Here is a 23293-nt window from a genome sequence, read left to right as displayed (position 1 = left end):
CTTAGATACATCACTCTCTGTCTCTTCATCTAAGTCATTAATATAGATTGTAATAGCTGAGGCCCCAGCACTGATCCTTGCGGCACTCCACTATTTACTGCCTGTCAACTTGAAAATGCCCATTTATGCCCACTCGTGGCTTCCTGTTTGTTAACCAATCCTCTATACATGCTAATATATTACCCCCTCTCCATAAGCCCTTCTCTTGCCAATTAACCTTTTATGTGACACCTTATCGAATGCCTTTTGGAAATCCGGGTATACTACATCTATTGGTTCCCCTTTATCTACCCTACTAATTACATCCTCAAAAAAGTCTAATAGATTTGTCAACAGATTTTCCCTTTAGTAATACCATGTTGATTTGTTCCCATCATGCTGTGCTTTTCTAAGTGCATTGTTAAGACTTCTTTACTAATAGATTCCAGCATTTTCCCAAGGACTGATGTTCGGCTAACTGGCTTGTAGTTCCCGGTTTTCTCTCTCCATCCTTTTTTGAAAAGCAGTGTAACATTTGCAAAAAGTGGTGCAATGTTTGGATAAGGGAGGTAAAAAATATGAAGAAATTTTTAAAAAGCATGCATGTTGCAGGTCAGGTGAATTCTTCAGGCAAAAACCAGGCCAAATACAATAAGTTGAGAGGAAAATAAGACCGGCAAAGAGAGAATATGAGAATAGAATGGCAGTTAACATAAAAGGGAATGCAAAAATCTTCTACTAGGATGTAAATAGTAAGTGGGTAAGAAGAGGCGGGGGGGGGGGGGTTCCTATTAGGGATGAAGAGGCCGTTATATGCTTAGAGGCACAAGGCAAGGCTAGAATATTTAATTAGTACTTTGTATTGGTGTTTATTGAGGAAGAGGATGCTGACAAAATAACTGGTAGAAGCAAAGATCGTAGAGTTAATGAATGGGGTGAAAATTCATGGGAAGGATGTACTGCAAAGGCTGGCTATGCTTAGAGTGGATAAGTCACCTGGTCTGGATGGCTCATCCCAGGTTGCTAAAGGAAGTGGGAGTGGAGATAGTAGAAGGGCTTGTCATAATCTTCCAACCTTCCCTAGATACGGGGGAGTTGCCAGAGGATTGGAGAGTGGCCAATGTGACATCCTTATTCAAGAAAGGGTGAAAAGGACATTCCTAGTAACTACAGGCCAGTCAGATTAACATCAGTGGTGGGTAGGGTTTTAGGAAAAAAAATCAGGGAAAAAAAATCAACTGGCACTTGGAAAGGTTTGAGTTAATTAAGGAGACCCAGCACGGATTTGAAAAAGGCAGATTGTGTTTGACTAATCTAATAGAATTTTTTGATGAAGTAACAGAGAAGTTTGATGAAGAGAAAGCAATGGATGTAGTCTATATGAATTTTAAGAAAGCGTTTGAAAAAGTACCACATAAAAGTTTGGTTAACAAAATTGAGGCTCCTGGAATAGAAGGATCAGTGTCAGCTTCGATAAAAAATTGGCTGAAGGACAGAAAACAGTGAGTCATGGTAAATGGTTGTTCCTCAAGGTTCAGTGCTAGGACCACTGATTTTTTTTTACATTTATAAAAACAACTTGGATATTGGAATGCAGAGTAAAAATTCAAAGAGAAGTGTAAGGTGATGCATTTTGGCAGAGGGGATCGGGAGAGAATACAGACTCAATGGAAAAACAAAATACTGCGGATGCTGGAAATTGAAACGAAAACAGAAAATGCTGGAAATACTCAGCAGGTTAGGCAACATCTGTGGAGAGAAAAATAGAGGTAACAAAGAACAAAGATAATTACAGCACAGGAACAGGCCCTTCGGCCCTCCAAGCCTGCGCCGATCCAGATCCTCTCTCTAAACATGTCGCCTATTTTCTAAGGTTCTGTATCTCTTTTCTTCCTGCCCATTCATGTATCTGTCTAGATACATCTTAAAAGACGCCATCGTGCCTGCATCTACCACCTCCGCTGGCAACGCGTTCCAGGCACCCACCACCCTCTGCGTAAAGAACTTTCCACGCATGTCCCCCCTAAACTTTTCCCCTTTCACTTTGAACTCGTGTCCTCTAGTAATTGAATCCCCCACTCTGGGAAAAAGCCTCTTGCTATCCACCCTGTCTATACCTCTCATGATTTTGTACACCTCAATCAGGTCCCCCCTCAACCTCCGTCTTTCTAATGAAAATAATCCTAATCTACTCAACCTCTCTTCATAGCTAGCGCCCTCCATACCAGGCAACATCCTGGTGAACCTCCTCTGCACCCTCTCCAAAGCATCCACATCCTTTTGGTAATGTGGCGACCAGAACTGTACGCAGTATTCCAAATGTGGCCGAACCAAAGTCCTATACAACTGTAACATGACCTGCCAACCCTTGGACTCAATACCCCGTCCGATGAAGGAAAGCATGCCGTATGCCTTCTTGACCACTCTATTTACCTGCGTTGCCACCTTCAGGGAACAGTGGACCTGAACACCCAAATCTCTCTGGACATCAATTTTCCCCAGGACTTTTCCATTTACTGTATAGTTCACTCTTGAATTGGATCTTCCAAAATGCATCACCTCGCATTTGCCCTGATTGAACTCCATCTGCCATTTCTCTGCCCAACTCTCCAATCTATCTATATTCTGCTGTATTCTCTGACAGTCCCCTTCACTATCTGCTACTCCACCAATCTTAGTGTCGTCTGCAAACTTGCTAATCAGTCCACCTATACTTTCCTCCAAATCATTAATGTATATCACAAACAACAGTGGTCCCAGCACGGATCCCTGTGGAACACCACTGGTCACACGTCTTCATTTTGAGAAACTCCCTTCTACTGCTACTCTCTGTCTCCTGTTGCCCAGCCAGTTCTTTATCCATCTAGCTAGTACACCTTGGACCCCATGCGCCTTCACTTTCTCCATCAGCCTGCCATGGGGAACCTTATCAAACGCCTTACTGAAGTCCATGTATATGACATCGACAGCCCTTCCCTCATCAATCAACTTTGTCACTTCCTCAAAGAATTCTATTAAGTTGGTAAGACATGACCTTCCCTGAACAAAACCATGTTGCCTATCACTGATAAGCCCATTTTCTTCCAAATGGGAATAGATCCTATCCCTCAGTATCTTCTCCAGCAGCTTCCCTACCACTGACGTCAGGCTCACCGGTCTATAATTACCTGGATTATCCCTGCTACCCTTCTTAAACAAGGGGACATTAGCAATTCTCCAGTCCTCCGGGACCTCACCCGTGTTTAAGGATGCTGCAAAGATATCTGTTAAGGCCCCAGCTATTTCCTCTCTCGCTTCCCTCAGTAACCTGGGATAGATCCCATCCGGACCTGGGGACTTGTCCACCTTAATGCCCTTTAGAATACCCAACACTTCCTCCCTCCTTATGCCGACTTGACCTAGAGTAATCAAACATCTGTTCCTAACCTCAACATCCGTCATGTCCCTCTCCTCGGTGAATACCGATGCAAAGTACTCGTTTAGAATCTCACCCATTTTCTCTGAGTCCAAGCATAACATTCCTCCTTTGTCCTTTAGTGGGCCAATCCTTTCTCTAGTTACCCTCTTTCTCCTTTTCTATGAATAAAAGGCTTTGGGATTTTCTTTAACCAAACGTTTCAAGTCTGTGACCTTTCATCAGAACTGTCAAAAGTTAGAAATGTAACAGGTTTTGAGCAAGTGCGGGGAGGGCGTGGTGGGGGAGGGGTGGGGTAAAAGAACAACAAAAGAAGTCTGTGATAGGGTGGTGGGCAGGAGAGATTAAAGGACAAAAGGTTTCATGGTACAAAGCTAAAGGGAGTATGTAATGAATGCTGGACTTTGTATTATGGTTAAGTTTTTAAAAATTGTGATCTTTAACGCAGTATAACGCAGTGCGGAAGAAACATGTGACCTCATACAAAGCTTGCCCAGAGATAATCCAGGAGTCTTGGTTATCATGAGAACAAGGAACCCAGATCAAAGACCCTTTTGAAAGCAGGGTGCAAATTTGTAACACCTAAAAGGACAATGGGTTTTGCTATCCCAGATTCTCAGATTGTAAAAAGGGAGCCAAAGGTGCTAAAATGCAGATTTAAGTTGCAATTTTTAATACCTGGAAAGAAAGGAAGATCCAGGTAGTTTTGCTATGGTCAGACTTATGGTCTCTGAGAATTGTAAAAGACAAACAACTATTGGCTTTTGGTCTAGATAAATTCGAGAGGCTTTCCTAGGTCTGGGAACTGAAAAGGAAGAAACGCAGACTAGCGGTCAGCTGCGTAGCCTAGAGACAGAGACAGAGAGAGACAGAGAGAGAGACAGAGACAGAGACAGAGAGAGAGAGAGAGAGACGAGCGCGCCGCAGTGGATTGTTTCTGTGCAAACAGCTGCTCTCAGATCACCAATCAGAGCTAAGATTTGAAACCCGTTCAAAAGCTCAAGGTTTGCGGAGGAGAATAGACCAATGGGATTACCAAAGATTGTCTTATTAACAGAAGTCCAGTCGAATGTGGTCAGAAAAAGTGAGTGAAGAGGATGTTGGCTTTGAGAAGGACACTGGGAGATCCAACACATTGCAGCTGGGAGGAGTTTGGGACTTTTAACTGCAAGGATACCTTTTTGCTGAGAACACTGTAAAATGCTGAAATGTGTTGTGGAGTTTTCCAGTATGTTAATAAGTTAATGGGAAATATCTTTCTCTGTAATTTAGTGTATTAACTACCTACTAAGAGAAATGCCACAAACAACAGATGCCCCTCGACGTTGCTTTCATTGATCTCACCAAAGCCTTTGACCTCGTCAGCAGACGTGGTCTCTTCAGACTACTAGCAAAGATCGGATGTCCACCACAGCTACTGAGTATCATCACCTCATTCCATGACAATATGAAAGGCACAATTCAGCATAGCGGCACCTCATCAGACCCCTTTCCTATCCTGAGTGGCGTAAAACAGGGCTGTGTTCTCGCACCTACACTGTTTGGGATCTTCTTCTCCCTGCTGCTCTCACACGCGTTCAAGTCTTCAGAAGAAGGAATTTTCCTCCACACAAGATCAGGTGGCAGGTTGTTCAACCTTGCCCGTCTAAGAGCGAAGACCAAAGTACGGAAAGTCCTCATCAGGGAACTCCTCTTTGCTGACGATGCTGCTTTAACATCTCACACTGAAGAGTGTCTGCAGAGTCTCATCGACAGGTTTGCGGCTGCCTGCAACAAATTTGACCTAACCATCAGCCTCAAGAAAACGAACATCATGGGACAGGACGTCAGAAATGCTCCATCCTTCAATATTGGCGACCACGCTCTGGAAGTGGTTCAAGAGTTCACCCACCTAGGCTCAATTATCACCAGTAACCTGTCTCTCGATGCAGAAATCAACAAGCGCATGGGAAAGGCTTCCACTGCTATGTCCAGACTGGCCAAGAGGGTGCGGGAAAATGGCGCACTGACACGGAACACAAAAGTCTGAATGTATCAAGCCTGTGTCCTCAGAACCTTGCTCTACGGCAGCGAGGCCTGGACAACGTATGTCAGCCTAGAGCGACGTCTCAATTCATTCCATCTTCGCTGCCTCCGGAGAATACTTGGCATCAGGTGGCAGGACCGCATCTCCAACACAGAAGCCCTAGAGGCGGCCATCATCCCCAGCTTATACACACTACTGAGTCAGCGGCGCTTGAGATGGCTTGGCCATGTGAGCCGCATGGAAGATGGCAGGATCCCCAAGGACACATTGTACAGCGAGCTCGCCACTGGTATCAGACCCACTGGCCGTCCACGTCTCCGCTTTAAAGAAGTCTGCAAACGCGACATGAAGTCCTGTGACATTGATCACAAGTCGTGGGAGTCAGTTGCCAGCGATCGCCAGAGCTGGTGGGCAGCCATAAAGGCGGGGCTAAAGTGTGGCAAGTCGAAGAGACTTAGCAGTTGGCAGGAAAAAAGACAGAAGCGCAAGGGGAGAGCCAACTGTGTAACAGCCCCGACAACCAATTTTTTCTGCAGCACCTGTGGAAGAGTCTGTCACTCGGGTATTGGCCTTTATAGCCACTCCAGGCGCTTACCCATTGTCTCCCAAGACAAGGAGGCCAAAGAAGAAGAAGTAGTAGTTTAGTTAATGTTAATTTTTTGTTATAGTAAAAGTCTTAAAAGGTGAAATCTTGTCGTGAAATTCTTTAAATTGGTCACTGTGAAGTTCATATCTCTTGTTTAAAGTTCGCGGTCTCTACTTAGGTTATAACTAGTGGTAATGGGACAAGTAAAGAAACAAAGGGTGCGTATGGATGAGGTGTGAATAACAGGATAGTAGCCATCCAAACACAAAGTAAAGAAAACAAGAGGGGCAAGAGAAACCAGCAAAAAAACACAAGAAAATAAAATAAATGGGGGTAGAGGTTATGACCTAAAATTAGTGAACTCAATGTTGAGTCCTGAAGGCTGTAAAGTTCCCAGTCAAAAGATCAGGTGCTGTTCCTTGAGCTTGCGTTGAGTTTCATTTGAACACTGCAGCAAAGGACAGAAAAGTCAAAGTGGGAGCAAGGTGGAGAATTAAAATGACAAGTGACATGAAGCTTTTGATTGCGCTTGCGGACTGAATGGAGGTGTTCTGCGAAGTGGTCATCCAGTCTGCGTTTGGTCTCCCCAATGTAGAGGCGCAGCATTGTCAACAGTGAGTACAATATATTAAATTGAAAGAAATGTAAGTAAATCACTGTTTCACTTGGAGGAAGTGTTTGGGGCCTTGGATGATGAGAAGGGAGGAGGTAAAAGGGCAGGTGTTGCATCTCCTGCGCTTGCATAGAAACATGCCATAGGAAAGGGGGAGGTATTGTGGGTGACTGAGGAGTGGACCAGGGTGTCGCAGAGGGAACAGTCCCTTCAGAGAGCTTAAAGGGGAGGGGAGAGGAAGATGGGTTTGACAGTGGCATCATGCTGGAGGTGGCAGAATGGCGGAGGATGATCCGTTGAATACGGACGCTGGTAGGATGGAAGGAGAGGACAAGGGGAACCCCATCATGGCTCTGGGTGGGAGGGGAAGGGGTGAGAGCAGTCACGGTCGAGGGCCCCGTTATCCACTGTGTGGGGGCGGGAGCGTGGAATCCTCAGTTGAGGAAAAAGGAAGACATAATGGAAGTGTTAGTATGGAAGGTTGCAACATCCAAACAGATTTGGAGAAACTGGGAGAATGGAATCGAATCTTTGCAGGAAGTGGGGTGTGAGCAAGTGTAGTTCAGGATGTGGGTGTCTCTGGGCTTATAGCCTATCCCCAGAAATGGAGATAGAGAAGTCAAGCTAAGGAAGGGGAGAGTTGGAGATGTATCATGTCAAGGTGAGAGAAGGGTTGAAATTGGTAAACGAATTCAATAGACTTAACTGCATAGTTCTAAAGAGTGTGCAGGGACAGAGGGACGTGGGGGTGCATGTGCATAGATCTTTGAAGGTGGCAGGACATACGGACAAAATAGCAAAGCATATGGGATCTTGGGCTTAATAAACAGAGGTACTGAGTATAAAAGCAGGGAAGTTATATTGAACCTTTATAAAGCTCTGGCTAGGCCACAACTAGAGTACTGCATCCCGTTCTGGCCACCACACTTTAGAAAGAATGTGAGGGTCCTTGAGAGGTTGCAGAGGAGATTTACCAGAATGGTTCCAGGGATGGGGGATTTTAGTTACAAGGTTACGTTGGAGAAGCTGGAGTTGTTCTCCTTGGAGCAAAGGAGATTGAGGAGAGATTTGAGAGCGGTGTACAAGATTATGTCATGCTTAGAGAAGGTAGACAAAGAAGAGCTGTTCCCATTAGCTGATTGGACAAGGACTAGGATCACAGATTTAAGGTTTTGGACAAGAGATACAGGGGGCACGTGAGAAAGAACTTTTTTTTTTACACAGCAAGTGGTAATGATCTGGAACTCACTGCCTACAAGGGTGGTGAAGCAAAGACAATTAATTATTTCAAAAGGAAATTGGGTGGGCACTTGAGAGAAATAAACTTGCAGGGTTATGGGGATAGAGTGGGTCTATGGGACTGACTGGATTGCTCTGTAAAGTGCCGGCATGGACTTGATGGGTTGAATGGCCTCATTCTATGCTGTACTGACTATGACTCTAAACTGTGACAGGGCGGCACAGTGGCGCAGTGGTTAGCACTGCAGCCTCACAGCTCCAGCGACCCGGGTTCGATTCCGGGTACTGCCTGCGTGGAGTTTGCAAGTTCTCCCTGTGTCTGCGTGGGTTTCCTCCGGGTGCTCCGGTTTCCTCCCACATGCCAAAGACTTGCAGGTTGATAGGTAAATTGGCCATTATAAATTGCCCCGAGAAAAGGTCGGTGGTAGGGAAATATAGGGGCAGGTGGGGATGTGGTAGGAATGTAAGATTAGTATAAATGGGTGGTTGATGGTCGGCACAGACTCGGTGGGCCGAAGGGCCTGTTTCATTGCTGTATCTCTTAAAAAAAAACTAAACTAATTATGTAATATATAACCATTATATTTAAATGGCATAATCTGTGTCCCATGTATTTAGTCTATTTCCCTGATGCAGTGTCATGGAATCTGAAGTCCAAAGCATAGTACGGGTGGCACTGTATGTTCAAGTGTCCCTTTGAATAGAACTATTCTTGTAAGCTCCACTGTGGAAAGAGCAGGAACAAAGAATTCTGCTGAAAATGAACTTTGTATAGAACTATAGATTTTTTAAAAACTTACATTTTATATAGACCGCTCAGGACCTCAGGACATCCCACAATGCATTACAGTCAATTAAGTACTATTGAAGTGTAGTCACTTTGTAGCACAGGGAAACATAGCAGCCAATTGGCACACAGCAAGCTCCTAAAAATCGTAATGAAATAAATGACCAGAGAATCTGTTTTCACAATGCTGATTCAGGGATAATTATCAGCAAGGACACCGGGGAGAACACACTTATTCTTCTTTGAAATAGTATCATGGGATCTTGAATCCAGAGGGTTTAACATCCCAGCCAAAAGATGGCACCACCAACAGTGGTGAGGTGTCAGCCTGGATTATGTGCTCAAGTCTCTGGAGAGGGGCTTGAGCCCATGACCTTTTGACTTAGGAGGGAAGAGTGCTACCACTGAGCCAAGGCTAACCCTCAAACTACTTCAATTAATTTTCTAATATTTCATATACTTTCCCTCTTTTTCCCCCCACACTATATTAGGCTCCTGTATAAATTATTAGCACTCAGCATTCTCCAAGTAGATGTGCATCAATGTTAGTGTACAATACTCTTTATAGTGACATTATGCTGGACATACAGAACGTAATTTCAGTTTAAGACTATTCAATTCCAATTTTTCTTCATCTTTCTCATTGCACTATGGCTTGCCACTGGCTGCTATTCCACCGATGAGTGCAGCTGAAGGTATGAAATAACCTTTCCCCATCACTAGATGTCCCTGCAGTCTATTGGAAATACCCTACAGAATGTGCTAAGTGACAGATTCAACCTGCTCTGATCTGGACTACAAACAGAACCAAGAGCACCATATCTGATACAGAAACAAGTACTTAAGTTTGATGCTCTGCTCTAAGTTGCATTTTGGGTTTATATATTCGGTCATTAACCTTATTCTGTTTGTGTAACTAGCTATTAGTTGGTTACCATCTGTACGGCATAAATTGTGATTTGCAAAAAGGGATTTAAATTATGTAAAAACTGTTATTTTCTTGTATTTAAACGATGACTGTAAAAAAAAGTCAAATTGGAAGCAAATTGAATGCAAATAATTGGAATTTGTAGCAATTGCAGAAAAGCTGAAATTATGATGAATTAAAATCACCAAAGCAACCAACTTACCCACCACAGGTGCCTGTATTCTTACTGTAGTGTGTGCGAGGCTCGCTGGAAGCCAGTTTAAGCAGCTCATTCCACTCTCGCTCCCACTCCTCTTCAGTGTAAACCAAACCAGACTAGTTTGCCAAATGAGAAATAGACACATCATTTAAATTTGATGCCACATTTTAAATGTTTTACATAAATTAATGATCAAGTTGTTAGGAAAATGACGATTTAATGGCTACGTTACATCTTGTGCTGCCATTTTTACATTGCAGAATCACTGGTACTCTGAATTCACCCAATTTACAAAGGAAGGGGGCAATTTAGAAGCGATAGGTAAAAGATTGTGGCTGTACAGTACATGCAGCTGCTTCCAAACCCAGTGCTTTACTTTGTCAAGAATGGAACTGCCTCTGTTTTGGGGGAAGGCCCATAAAGACTGGCAATTGTATTGCCATCCTGTACAACTAGCCAACAACTTAGCCACAGCTAAAACACCCACAATGTCTAGCATTGTTAGTGGAAGAAGTTTATGTTTACTGCCGTCAGTGTTTTGCTCCCAGAACAGTGGGAAATAATCTCGAGATGAGTCTTTGGCAATGGAGTCACTGGCATCACCTTGTTTATATTGTAATACCACCTATAGCCAGTGGAAAAGCCCCTGGGAAGGATGGCATTACCCCTGAAATAATCAAGAGCGCTATGCCTGCTATACTTTCAGCACTCTACGAACTGCTTTGCCTGTGCTGGGATGAGGGAGCAGTACCACAGGACATGCGCAATGCCAATATCATCACCCTCTATAAGAACAAGGGTGACCGCGGTGACTGCAACAACTACAGTGGAATCTCCCTGCTCAGCATAGTGGGGAAAGTCTTCACTTGAGTCGCTTTAAACAGGCTCCAGAAGCTGGCTGAGCATGTCTACCGAGGCACAGTGTGGCTTTCGAACAGAGAGATCCACCATTGACATGCTGTTCTCCCTTCGCCAGCTACAGGAGAAATGCCGAGAACAACAGATGCCCCTCTACGTTGCTTTCATTGATCTCACCAAAGCCTTTGACCTCGTCAGCAGACGTGGTCTCTTCAGACTACTAGCAAAGATCGGATGCCGATCAAAGCTACGAAGTATCATCACCTCATTCCATGACGATACGAAAGGCACAATTCAACATAGCGGCGCCTCATCAGACCCCTTTCCTATCCTGAGTGGCGTGAAACAGGACTGTGTTCTCACACCTACACTGTTTGGGATCTTCTTCTCCCTGCTGCTCTCACATGCATTCAAGTCTTCAGAAGAAGGAATTTTCCTCCACACAAGATCAGGTGGCAGGTTGTTCAACCTTGCCTGTCTAAGAGTGAAGACCAAAGTACGGAAAGTCCTCATCAGGGAACTCCTCTTTACTGACGATGCTGCATTAACATCCCACACTGAAGAGTGTCTGCAGAGACTCATCGACAGGTTTGCGGCTGCCTGCAATGAATTTGGCCTAACCATCAGCCTCAAGAAAATGAACATCATGGGACAGGACGTCAGAAATGCCCCATCCATCAAGACCGGCGACCACGCTCTGGAAGTGGTTCAAGAGTTCACCTACCTAGGCTCAACTATCACCAGTAACCTGTCTCTCGATGCAGAAATCAACAAGCGCATGGGAAAGGCATCCGCTGCTATGTCCAGACTGGCCAAGACGGTGTGGGAAAATGGCACACTGACACGGAACACAGAAGTCCGAGTGTATCAAGCCTGTGTCCTCAGTACCTTGCTCTACGGCAGCGAGGCCTGGACAACGTATGTCAGCCAAGAGCGACGTCTCAATTCATTCCATCTTCGCTGCCTCCGGAGAATCCTTGGCATCAGGTGGTAGAACCGTATCTCCAACACAGAAGTCCTCGAGGCGGCCAACATCCCCAGCATATACACCCTACTGAACCAACGGCGCTTCAGATGGCTTGGCCATGTGAGCCACATGGCAGATGGCAGGATTCCCAAAGACACATTGCACAGCGAGCTCGTCACTGGTATCAGACCCACCGGCCGTCCATGTCTCCGCTTTAAAGACGTCTGCAAACGCAACATGAAGTCCTATGACATTGATCACAAGTCGTGGGAGTCAGTTGCCAACGTTCGCCAGAGCTGGCGGGCAGCCATAAAGACAGGGCTAAAGTGTGGCGAGTCGAAGAGATTTAGCTGTTGGCAGGAAAAAAGACAGAAGCGCAAGGTGAGAGCCAACTGTCTAACAGCCCCGGCAACCAATTTTATTTACAGCGTCTGTGGAAGAGTCGGTCACTCTAGAATTGGCCTTTATAGCCACTCCAGGCGCTGCTTCACAAACCACTGACCACCTCCAGGCGCTTACCCATTGTCTCTTGAGACAAGGAGGCCAAAGAAGACCTCAGTGATGTGGCTGTAATACAATCAATGTATTAGTGGACACGGGACATTAGCAAAGTTATGCTACATATGTATTTTTAGGGCCAGGATTGCAACTTCAAAAAGAATTTAAATGTGAGTAAAACTGTGTAATGGAAGCAACCGAAGAAAAACTGGCATAACACACCAACCCTATTTAAATAAAAATCACAGCGCAACAAGCATGCCTAGTTTGAGTGACAAGTCTGTCATATGAAAGCTATTTAATGGTCAAGATCAGAAAATATTTCAACAAATTCTGAATTTTATTTGATAAAAAGTAGTTTAGTCCCTTGACAGGAAATGTTGACAAGTCACGGAAACTAACCACATGTTGTTCATTGCAGACACAAATGGTCAGGTTTTCTAGCATCAAGGAAACTTGAAATTTATTTAATAATGTAAGTCTTGTTCATGCATCAACAGGTCTTGAAGAGGCAAGCATAAAGCTGGGCTCAAAGTAGTACACAAATAAATAAGCTACCAACTTCATGTGAACAGGATCATCAAATCTATAGAAATTTACAGAATGTACAAAATGTGGTTATCTAGTTCCATTATGGCTAGATATTCAATAAAATTGATGCTCAATTAAAATGAGATGATTTTAAAAGGCAAATTTGCTCCCTCAGATCATCATTTATAAGTCAAAGAAGAGTTTGGGTGGAAAAATAACTTCTGAAATTAATGCAACATCATAAAGCCAATTACACCTCATCTTGTTCAAAAAGGGAAGACGACTTGCATTTATAAAGTGCTTTTCACAACCACAGGATGCCCCAAAGTGCTTTACAACAAATGAAGTACTTCTGAAGTGTAGTCAATCTTGTAATATAGGAAACATGGCAACCAATTTTGCACAGCAAGAAACCATAAACAGTAATGTGATAACGACCAGATAATTTGTTAATGTGTATTGCCAGGTCACCAGGGATAACTCCCCTGCTCTTCTTCGAAATAGTTCCATGGGATCTTTTACAATCACCCGAGGGGACAGACAGGGTCTCTGTTTAATGTCTCATCCAAAATATGACACCTCTGATGGAGTGCTGCATTCTCTTAGTACTGCACAGGAGTCTTAATCCTAGAGTGAGACTTGAACCCATAACCTTCTGTGACTCAGAGGTTAGAGTTCTACCAACTGAGCCACAGCTGGCAGTGTGTACTCAAGTTTCTGTACATTAAAAACTGACAACAAATTTGACTGTGAACAATTAATGTAGTTAAATATACAAATGAAATAGTTTGAGTATAGTCAGTTCCTGAAGTCCTTCCGAAGTCAATTCTGGCCTTCATAGCATTCTGATCACTTGGACATGGACCTAAAGAGAATCAGTGAGGAGCGCTGTGGATGTGTCAAGGTATTTTGCAATTGTTGGCCTTACTGGGAGTATATGAATTTCATCATAGATAAATGTGAGACATAACATTTTGGTAAGAAAAATAAGGAGATTACATATGAGTTGGAAATTACGCTCCTAAATGGAGTAGACAAGCAAAGGGATCTGGGAGAACAAAAACACAAATGAATAAAAGTAACGATGCACTAGAGTTTATGCGTAGAGGGACAGAACTGCGAAGTGACTATATTGCCGCCGCTGCCCGTACCACTGCCACCGCCACTGGTATCACCGGTATTCATCGCCACCGCCACTGTAGAGATGTGGAAAAGTGTAGGAAGAGAATTCCAGAGCTTAGGGCCTGGGCAACTGAAAGCGCACCCACCAAAGATGGAGTGATTAAAATCAGGGATGTTCAAGAGGCCAGAATTAGGTGTGCGTGGATATCTTGGAGGGTTGTGGAGCTGGAGGAGATTACAGAGATAGTCGAGGCAAGGCCATACAGGAATATGAAAACAAGGATGAAAACTTGAAAGTTTGGGCGGCACAGTGGCGCAGTGGTTAGCACTGCATCCTCACAGCTCCAGCGACCCGGGTTAAATTCTGGGTACTGCCTGTGTGGAGTTTGCAAGTTCTCCCTGTGTCTGCGTGGGTTTTCGCCGGGTGCTCCGGTTTCCTCCCACAGCCAAAAGACTTGCAGGTTGGTAGGTAAATTGGCCATTATAAATTGCCCCTAGTATAGGTAGGTGGTAGGGGAATATAGGGACAGGTGAGGATGTGATAGGAATATGGGATTAGTGTAGGGTTAGTATAAATGGGTGGTTGATGGTCGGCACAGACTCGGTGGGCCGAAGGGCCTGTTTCAATGCTGTATCTCTAAATAAAAGAAAAATAAATAAATAAAATGTTAAAGTTAAGACGTTGCTTGAATGGGAGCCAATAGAGGTCAGTGAGCACAGGCGTGATAAGTAAGTGGGACTTGGTATGAATTAGGACATGGGCAACAGAGTTTTGGATGATCTCAAGTTTACAGAGGGTAGAATGTGGGAGACTAGTCAGGAGTGCATTGGAATAGTCAAGTCTAGAGGTATCAAAGGCATGAATGAGCGTTTCAGCAGCAAATGTGCTGAGGCAGGGGTGAAGTTATGGAGGTGGAAATAGGTCACAGTGATGGCATTAATATGCTCATAAGCTCACCCTGGGGTCAAATAGGAATCAAGGTTGCAAACAGTCTGGTTTAGTTTCAGACCGTTGCCAGGTTAAGGGATGGAGTCGATAGCTGGGGAATGGGGCTTGGAGTGCACACAGAAAACAGAACACAGGGAATAAATGAGTCAAAAGTATAGATGCATTTAAGGGGAAGCGAGATAAGCACCTGAGGAGAAGGGAATAGAGGGTTATGCTGATAGTTAGAAGAGGAAGGATGGGAGGAGATGCGAAAGGAGCACAAAGTTGGCAAGGACCGGTTGAGCAAAATGGCAAGTTTCTGTGCTGTGTGCTCTATGTAATATTCCCTCCGGGCAGTCTCAAGATCATTCAAGTATGACTCAACTGGGTTCAAATTCGGTGATTGGGCAGGTCATTAAGCACACGGGCAACTGCTTCTTCAGAAGTGTTTTATATGTTTCAACTCATCAGAGTAAGGAAGAAATATATGTCTTCAACAGTCTAGTTGCAGAAGTGAATTATATAGCTTAGGGTGCTGTCCTTTTTGGCCTGTTTATCACTATCAGTGAAATGGGTCCTCTTTCCGCATCAGACCTGGTATCCAAGATAATAAGGATGTAGACTTCCATGAATGTTATAGCATTATTGCAGTCCAAAAAGAGCCTAAGTAGAATATACTGTTAAACACACACCATTTTGCAGTGTCTTCGGCCCAAACATTTTCAGTTGCTTCATCATAAATTCAGAAATGGGGATGTTCGCTGATGATGCACAATATTCAGCACCATTCTCAACTCCTCAGAAAATGAAGCAGTCCACGTCCGCATGCAGCAAGACCTGGACAACACTGAGGCTGAATCCCCCACCTACATCCTGGGGGTTACCATTAAGCAGAAACTTAACTGGATCAGCTACACGAGCAGGTCAGTGGTTGGGAATTCTGTAGTGAGTAACTCACCTCCTGACTCCCCAAAGCCTGTTAGGTACACATGATTCGTCTGATGGAACACTCTCCACTTGCCTGGATGAGTGCAGTTCCAACAATACACAAGAAGCTCACCACCAACCAGGCCAAAGCAGTTTGCTTGATTGGCACCCCATCTACCACCTTAACCACACAGTGGCAAGATGCATTGCAGCAACTTGCCAAGGATCCTTCAACAGCACCTTCCAAACCCACGACCTCTTATCACCTAAAAGAACAAGGGCAGCAGATGCATGGGATTGCCACCACTTGGAAGTTCCCCTCTAAGTCACGCTGTATTCCGACTTGGAAATATATCACTATTTCTTCACTGTTGCTGGGTCAAAAATCCTGAAACTCCTTCCTTATGGGTGCACCACAAGGACTGCAATGATTCAAGACGGTAGCTCACCACTATCTTCTCAAGGGCAATTAGGGATGGGCAATAAATGTTAGCCTTGCCAGCGATGCTCATGTCCCATGAACAAATAAAACATTCAGACTTTAATCTCCATTTTCAAAAAAGACTCCGCATCAGTATCCAAACATGGCTCACTGTATCTATCTACAAGCTTAAAAACACAAGTTACAACAATACCAAAGACCTGAGAATGAATCAGCCATGAATATCTGAACTGTAGTACGTGAACTGGAGCTACCTGATATTGTTAAGTTTATAATGTAAAAATATTCTGCAAAAAATTCAAACAACACTGGAGATCAAAAATATTCAAGTTCAGTGAGGAAAGTAGAATGCATTACTCCTCTATCATAAGCAAGACTCATCCAACCGGAAGCTATTTTCAAATGTCCCATTTTCCTTTGTAGCTAATGACTGCACTGTTGTTTAAAATTACAAAGACAAGATAGATATTAAGGTCCATTTGGTGCACCAACCTCCTTATTTTGCTGTGTCTGTTGCCACCTCCATCTTCTCTTCAATGCATCTCTTTCTGTGCCCTTTTTCATCATTGTATAAAGAGCTTTGCGAAGCATCAGGTCTCTATCATGGAAACCCCACATACCTTCAACACAAATAAGAGCTTATTTAAAGTCAAACCTTTGAACAAACTGCAACAAAATAAATGAGGTACACTTTATGCATATATTACCTAAAGAAGCTGCGTGTAAGAGACAGTTCCCATCCCCTGTTGTTGCTAATGGCAGAAGGCGTTTGCAGCTTGAACAAACAACTGACCACCAATTTAATCGACCTGTAAAAATAAAGCGTCACTCCGTAAGTAGCACGGTAGCATTTTTACCTGTTGGGGTTTACACAGTTTGAGGCCTCAAAATATTAAGCAGTAGTTCAAATTAATTTTATTTGATGGTATAAATGAATATTCATCTCCACTTTAGTTGTTCACCATCACACCTTTGTGGTAGCAACACTCATGGGGAGTGACAAAAAAAGACATGCCTTATTAAGTTGTCAGCTTAACGTGACCATAAATATAACACATTGGTTGGAGAACTACAAAACATTAAAATCAAAAAGTCAAGAGATATAAACCATTCTAGTGAAGTTTGATCAGTGTCAATGTCATCTCAACAGGTTATACCATTGAAACGGCCACAACATGCAATACTCTTCCCAGAAGTTTGTACTAAAAAAATTAATTTCTGCAATTTTATCCAATTCTCTCCTGATAAAATTTTTATTGGAATATGGATCCACAGAATGGTGAGGTATTAGCCATCCTTCATTTATAAGCCTAACAATGAACATCAGCTGGCTACTTTGACTGTAAGGACATCACAGCAGAGACTGCTCCTGCCCTTACCTAACATCCACACAGACATTTTCTAGCAAGTATCTGTGGATTGCAGGAATCACAGTGGACGTCTCCGTGAACATGGCCTCGCTCTTGCCGTGGTTAACTTTGGCTCCCGAGGCCAGTTCGAACTGGTCGCAGATGCTCATCAGTCTGCGCACGGACAGCGGATCCGAGCAGAAGACGGCGACGTCATCCATGTACAGGGAGGTTTTGACCTGAGTGCCTCCGCTGCCTGGGATTGTCACCCCTCTTATGCTCGCATCCTTCCTAATAGACTCAGCAAAGGGTTCAATACAGCAAACAAACAAGACCGGGGACAGAGGACAGCCCTGTCTGACTCCAGATTTGATCGGGAAACTTTCAGATTCCCACCCGTTGATTGACACTGCGCTACTGATGTTTGTGTAGAGCAGTTGGATCCAATTGCAGATTCCCTCCCCAAACCCCATTTTGGAAAGCACGTCCATCATGTAGGTGTGCGATATCCTGTCAAAAGCCTTCTCCTGGTCCAGGCTGATGAGGCAGGTGTCCACCCTCCTGTCCCGTACGTAGGCGATCGTATCCCTGAGTAGCGCGAGGCTATCAGAGATCTTCCTGCCGGGTACAGTACAGGTCTGATCGGGGTGAATCACCAGCTCCAGAGCAGACTTGACTCGACTGGCTATGACTTTGGACAGAATCTTGTAATCAACATTAAGCAGTGAGATGGGCCGCCAATTTCTGATTTCTACCCTCTCCCCCTTCTGCTTGTAAATGAGGGTGATGATGCCTTTTCTCATGGATTCTGACATGCTACCGGCCAGGAGCATACTCTCGTATACTTCCAGCAGGTCCGGGCCGACCCAGTCCCACAGGGCCGAGTACAACTCGACCGGTAAGCCGTCGCTCCCGGGAGTTTTACTCGCCTCGAAAGACTCGACGGCCTTTGTCAGCTCGTCCAGAGTTAGCGGCTTGTCCAGTCCCTCCCTCCTGCTGTCATCTAAGACCTCTGTGATAGATGACAGGAAGGACTGGGAGGCTCTGCTGTCTGTGGGCTTCGCGTCATACAGCCCAGCATAAAAGGATTTGCTGATCCTTAGTATGTCGGACTGCGAAGACGTTACCGAGCCATCTTCTTCCTTCAGGCTGCTGATAACAGAGCTCTCTCTGTGTACCTTTTGGAAGAAGTAACGCGAGCACGTCTCATCCTGCTCGATGGAGCGGACTCTGGACCGGAAGATGATCTTGGAGGCCTCCTTGGCAAAGAGCGAGGCCTGCTGGCTCTTCACCTCTTGGAGGTCCTCCTTGACCTCGACCCCCATTGACTGCAACCGGAGTAGATTTTGCATAATTTTCTGGAGTCGGGACAGTTCCCTCTGTCTCTCTCTCGCCTTCTGAACACCTTTGTGGATGAAGAACCTCTTGATGTTCTCCTTAATCGCTTCCCACCAGTGAACTGGAGACTCAAAGAGGGGTTTCACGGTCCTCCAACCTTTGTAATCCCTTTTGAGTTCCTCAACGTTCTCTGGGGTCAGCAGTGTTGCATTGAGCTTCCACGTCCCTCTGCCAACCCGCTGGTCGTCCTGTAAGTGACAGTCGGCCAGTAAGAGGCAGTGGTCGGAGAAGAACACCGGCTTGACGTCGGTGGATCCGACCGTGACAGCACGGGACACAAACAGGAAGTCAATCCTGGAACGGGCAGACCCGTCCGATCTTGACCATGTGTATCTGCGCTGCGCTCCGTCTGCAGGTTTGCTGAAGACGTCGTGCAGTTTGGCATCCTTAACTGTTTCTACTAGGAATCTGGACGTAGCGTCCAGTTTGCTGTCGTCACTGCCGGATCGTCCAGCCGCATCGATGATGCAGTTGACCATGATCATTGCCTTTTGATCCTGGGGAAGCTTTGAGTAAAATGGCTATAACCAATTTTCGAGCTTCGGGCCAGGGAGTGCGCAACACCGTTCGGGTGGTCGTGAAGGACAAGGAAGGAGATGCACCGGTCGATCGCACCTTCTTCATCAAGAAAATTCTTTTCGATTGCTGCGGATTTCAAGCGACGGACGTCTTCTGCCTGCAGGATTTCCCCAGCAGTGGATACTTCGACGTGACGTTCCGGAACGTGGCGGGATGCATCAAGTTCCTGAAGGCGTTCAAGGAGAAAGGGGACCGGGCGCCACTGTCGATCCTCACAGCGGAGCCGCTCTTCACGCTTCCGTCACAACGGGACCGGGTGGTGACGATTCACCTCTACAACCCCCATGTTCCGGTGGTGGATGTCCTCACCTTTCTCGCCAGGTACGTCGTGGTGGCCGGCAGCAGCACTGATGTCAAGGACCCCTTTGGGATCTGGACCAGCAAGCGGCAGGTCAAGGTGACCTTGAAGGTAGATCCCAGTGGAGCCATCATCCACCCTCCCTCCAGCTTCGCTATCGGGGGAAGTCGAGGCTTCTTGGTCTACGCTGGGCAGCCCAGAGTTTGTCGCACCTGTGGCAAATCTGGTCACATGGCAGCCAACTGCAGCACGGTTGTTTGCAAGAACTGCAAGGAGGAAGGCCATCAGACCAAGGACTGTAAGCAGACTAAGTGTTGCAACTTGTGCGGTGCGGCAGGCCATCTCTACAAGACCTGCCCCAAACGTTGTCTCAGCTATGCTCAGGCGGCAAGGTCCAAGGAATGGCCGGGCGAAGGTTCGACGAAGGCGTCCGCTGTCCGAAAGGAGACCAGCAACCTTCTCCGCAGTGAGGAACTTCAACCTGAGAAGGAAGGGGAGGCAGCTGAAACCAACGACCCAGCACCTACCCAGCGCCCGGAAACCCCTCCTCCACAGACAGAATCAATGGAGGAGGAGGCAGCAGATGGACAAACAGGTCAGTGGCAAGTGGTCCGGAGGAAAACCACAAAGAAAAAACATCCCAAAGCCACCACCCAAACCAGCGGCAAGAGGAGGCTCTCTTCTGAATCAGACTGCAACAACTCCTCTTCACTGGACGGGGAAATGCTGGAACGACAGCCCCTTCAAAAGAGGCGGCAGAACTCCGAGATGGATGATAAAGCATCCCAGCCCCCGGGCACTGGAAGCTGTGATGGGCCCAGCGTGCCCCAACCCCAATGCCCCACACGTAACGAAGTGGCCAACGCATCTCAGCTCTGCGACACCGGGAGCAAAGACACGTCTGGCGCACCTGAGCTCCGGGAGACCGGGAGCTGTGATGTTTTCGAGGAGGAACAGATGGAAGCAGCTGAGGACAACCCAATCCTCTCTGCCTACAAGACCCCCCCGATGTCACCCGAGCGGCACAAACCCTGCATGAAAAATCAGGAGGGGTTTCTGAGCCCAACCAACGTGAAACTGCTTGCGCATACGATGGGTATGCAGGAACATCCCGAAGGGGAAGGACTGGGACTAGCGAGGACAAATGGTATGGGAAGCAACAACTAATTTTTAGTAAAAAATGGGTGTAAGAATTGCTTCCATTAATGTGCGTAGCATTAAATCGACTACGCGATGTGTTTCAACCTTGGATTACCTTGCCAAGGTCAAAGCTGACCTACTGTTTCTGCAGGAGTGTGGAATACCACACCTCAGCACCTACAGGCAGTGGTCGCGATGGTGGTCCCACGGGCCATCGATCTGGTCGGGGGGTAATGACTGCCGTTCCTCCGGCCTGGGTATTCTGCTGCGGGGAGGTAACTTCACCATCTCCGAAGTTAAGGAGGTGGTGGGCGGCCGCCTCCTCGTAGCAGACGTGATGTACAACAACGCTCCGCTCCGGTTGATCAACGTGTACGCCCCGGTACAACGCAGCGAGCGGCTGACCGTCTTCCAGCAGCTCCCACTGCTGCTGGCGACGTCCAGGCCGGTCATCCTAGGCGGTGACTTCAACTGCATCATCGATGCGGCTGGACGATCCGGCAGTGACGACAGCAAACTGGACGCTACGTCCAGATGCCTAGTAGAAACAGTTAAGGATGCCAAACTGCACGACGTCTTCAGCAAACCTGCAGACGGAGCGCAGCGCAGATACACATGGTCAAGATCGGACGGGTCTGCCCGTTCCAGGATTGACTTCCTGTTTGTGTCCCGTGCTGTCACGGTCGGATCCACCGACGTCAAGCCGGTGTTCTTCTCCGACCACTGCCTCTTACTGGCCGACTGTCACTTACAGGACGACCAGCGGGTTGGCAGAGGGACGTGGAAGCTCAATGCGACACTGCTGACCCCAGAGAACGTTGAGGAACTCAAAAGGGATTACAATGGTTGGAGGACCGTGAAACCCCTCTTTGAGTCTCCAGTTCACTGGTGGGAAGCGATTAAGGAGAACATCAAGAGGTTCTTCATCCACAAAGGTGTTCAGAAGGCGAGAGAGAGACAGAGGGAACTGTCCCGACTCCAGAAAACTATGCAAAATCTACTCCGGTTGCAGTCAATGGGGGTCGAGGTCAAGGAGGACCTCCAAGAGGTGAAGAGCCAGCAGGCCTCGCTCTTTGCCAAGGAGGCCTCCAAGATCATCTTCCGGTCCAGAGTCCGCTCCATCGAGCAGGATGAGACGTGCTCGCGTTACTTCTTCCAAAAGGTACACAGAGAGAGCTCTGTTATCAGCAGCCTGAAGGAAGAAGATGGCTCGGTAACGTCTTCGCAGTCCGACATACTAAGGATCAGCAAATCCTTTTATGCTGGGTTGTATGACGCGAAGCCCACAGACAGCAGAGCCTCCCAGTCCTTCCTGTCATCTATCACAGAGGTCTTAGATGACAGCAGGAGGGAGGGACTGGACAAGCCGCTAACTCTGGACGAGCTGACAAAGGCCGTCGAGTCTTTCGAGGCGAGTAAAACTCCCGGGAGCGACGGCTTACCGGTCGAGTTGTACTCGGCCCTGTGGGACTGGGTCGGCCCGGACCTGCTGGAAGTATACGAGAATATGCTCCTGGCCGGCAGCATGTCAGAATCCATGAGAAAAGGCATCATCACCCTCATTTACAAGCAGAAGGGGGAGAGGGTAGAAATCAGAAATTGGCGGCCCATCTCACTGCTTAATGTTGATTACAAGATTCTGTCCAAAGTCATAGCCAGTCGAGTCAAGTCTGCTCTGGAGTTGGTGATTCACCCCGATCAGACCTGTACTGTACTCGGCAGGAAGATCTCTGATAGTCTCGCGCTACTCAGGGATACGATCGCCTACGTACGGGACAGGAGGGTGGACACCTGCCTCATCAGCCTGGACCAGGAGAAGGCTTTTGACAGGATATCGCACACCTACATGATGGACGTGCTTTCCAAAATGGGGTTTGGGGAGGGAATCTGCAATTGGCTCCAACTGCTCTACACAAACATCAGTAGCGCAGTCTCAATCAACGGGTGGGAATCGGAAAGTTTCCCGATCAAATCTGGAGTCAGACAGGGCTGTCCTCTGTCCCCGGTCTTGTTTGTTTGCTGTATTGAACCCTTTGCTGAGTCTATTAGGAAGGATGCGAGCATAAGAGGGGTGACAATCCCAGGCAGCGGAGGCACTCAGGTCAAAACCTCCCTGTACATGGATGACGTCGCCGTCTTCTGCTCGGATCCGCTGTCCGTGCGCAGACTGATGAGCATCTGCGACCAGTTCGAACTGGCCTCGGGAGCCAAAGTTAACCACGGCAAGAGCGAGGCCATGTTCTTTGGGAACTGGGCTGACCGATCCTTTGTCCCCTTCACCGTCAGGTCAGATTACCTGAAGGTGCTGGGGATATGGTTCGGAAGGGCCGGGGTGTGCACCAAAACATGGGAGGAGTGAGCAGCCAAGGTACGACAAAAGTTGGGCATGTGGGGGCAGCGATCTCTCTCCATTGTGGGTAAGAACCTGGTCATCAGGTGCGAGGCGCTCACGTTGTTGCTCTACGTGGCGCAGGTCTGGCCCAT

The 23293-nt window shown here is 46.6% G+C and overlaps 1 protein-coding gene across 5 annotated transcripts in view; it reads right to left on the bottom strand.

Annotated features, from left to right (window-relative positions):
• Positions 1 to 23293, bottom strand: part of otud7a (OTU deubiquitinase 7A) — a 307458-nt gene that overhangs the window by 40943 nt on the left and 243222 nt on the right. For all 5 annotated transcript variants that reach the window (XM_068015653.1, XM_068015658.1, XM_068015654.1 and 2 more), the window contains 3 exons: positions 16753 to 16854; positions 16538 to 16665; positions 9776 to 9888 (listed from right to left, as the gene is read on the bottom strand). In XM_068015653.1, coding sequence (XP_067871754.1) covers positions 9776 to 9888; positions 16538 to 16665; positions 16753 to 16854 — 343 coding nt within the window. The remainder of the gene's footprint in view (positions 1 to 9775; positions 9889 to 16537; positions 16666 to 16752; positions 16855 to 23293) is intronic.

The sequence above is a fragment of the Heterodontus francisci genome, chromosome 35, assembly GCF_036365525.1.
Source record: "Heterodontus francisci isolate sHetFra1 chromosome 35, sHetFra1.hap1, whole genome shotgun sequence".
NCBI classification, from domain to species: Eukaryota; Metazoa; Chordata; class Chondrichthyes; order Heterodontiformes; family Heterodontidae; genus Heterodontus; species Heterodontus francisci.
This window is presented reverse-complemented; position numbering and strand designations above follow the sequence as displayed.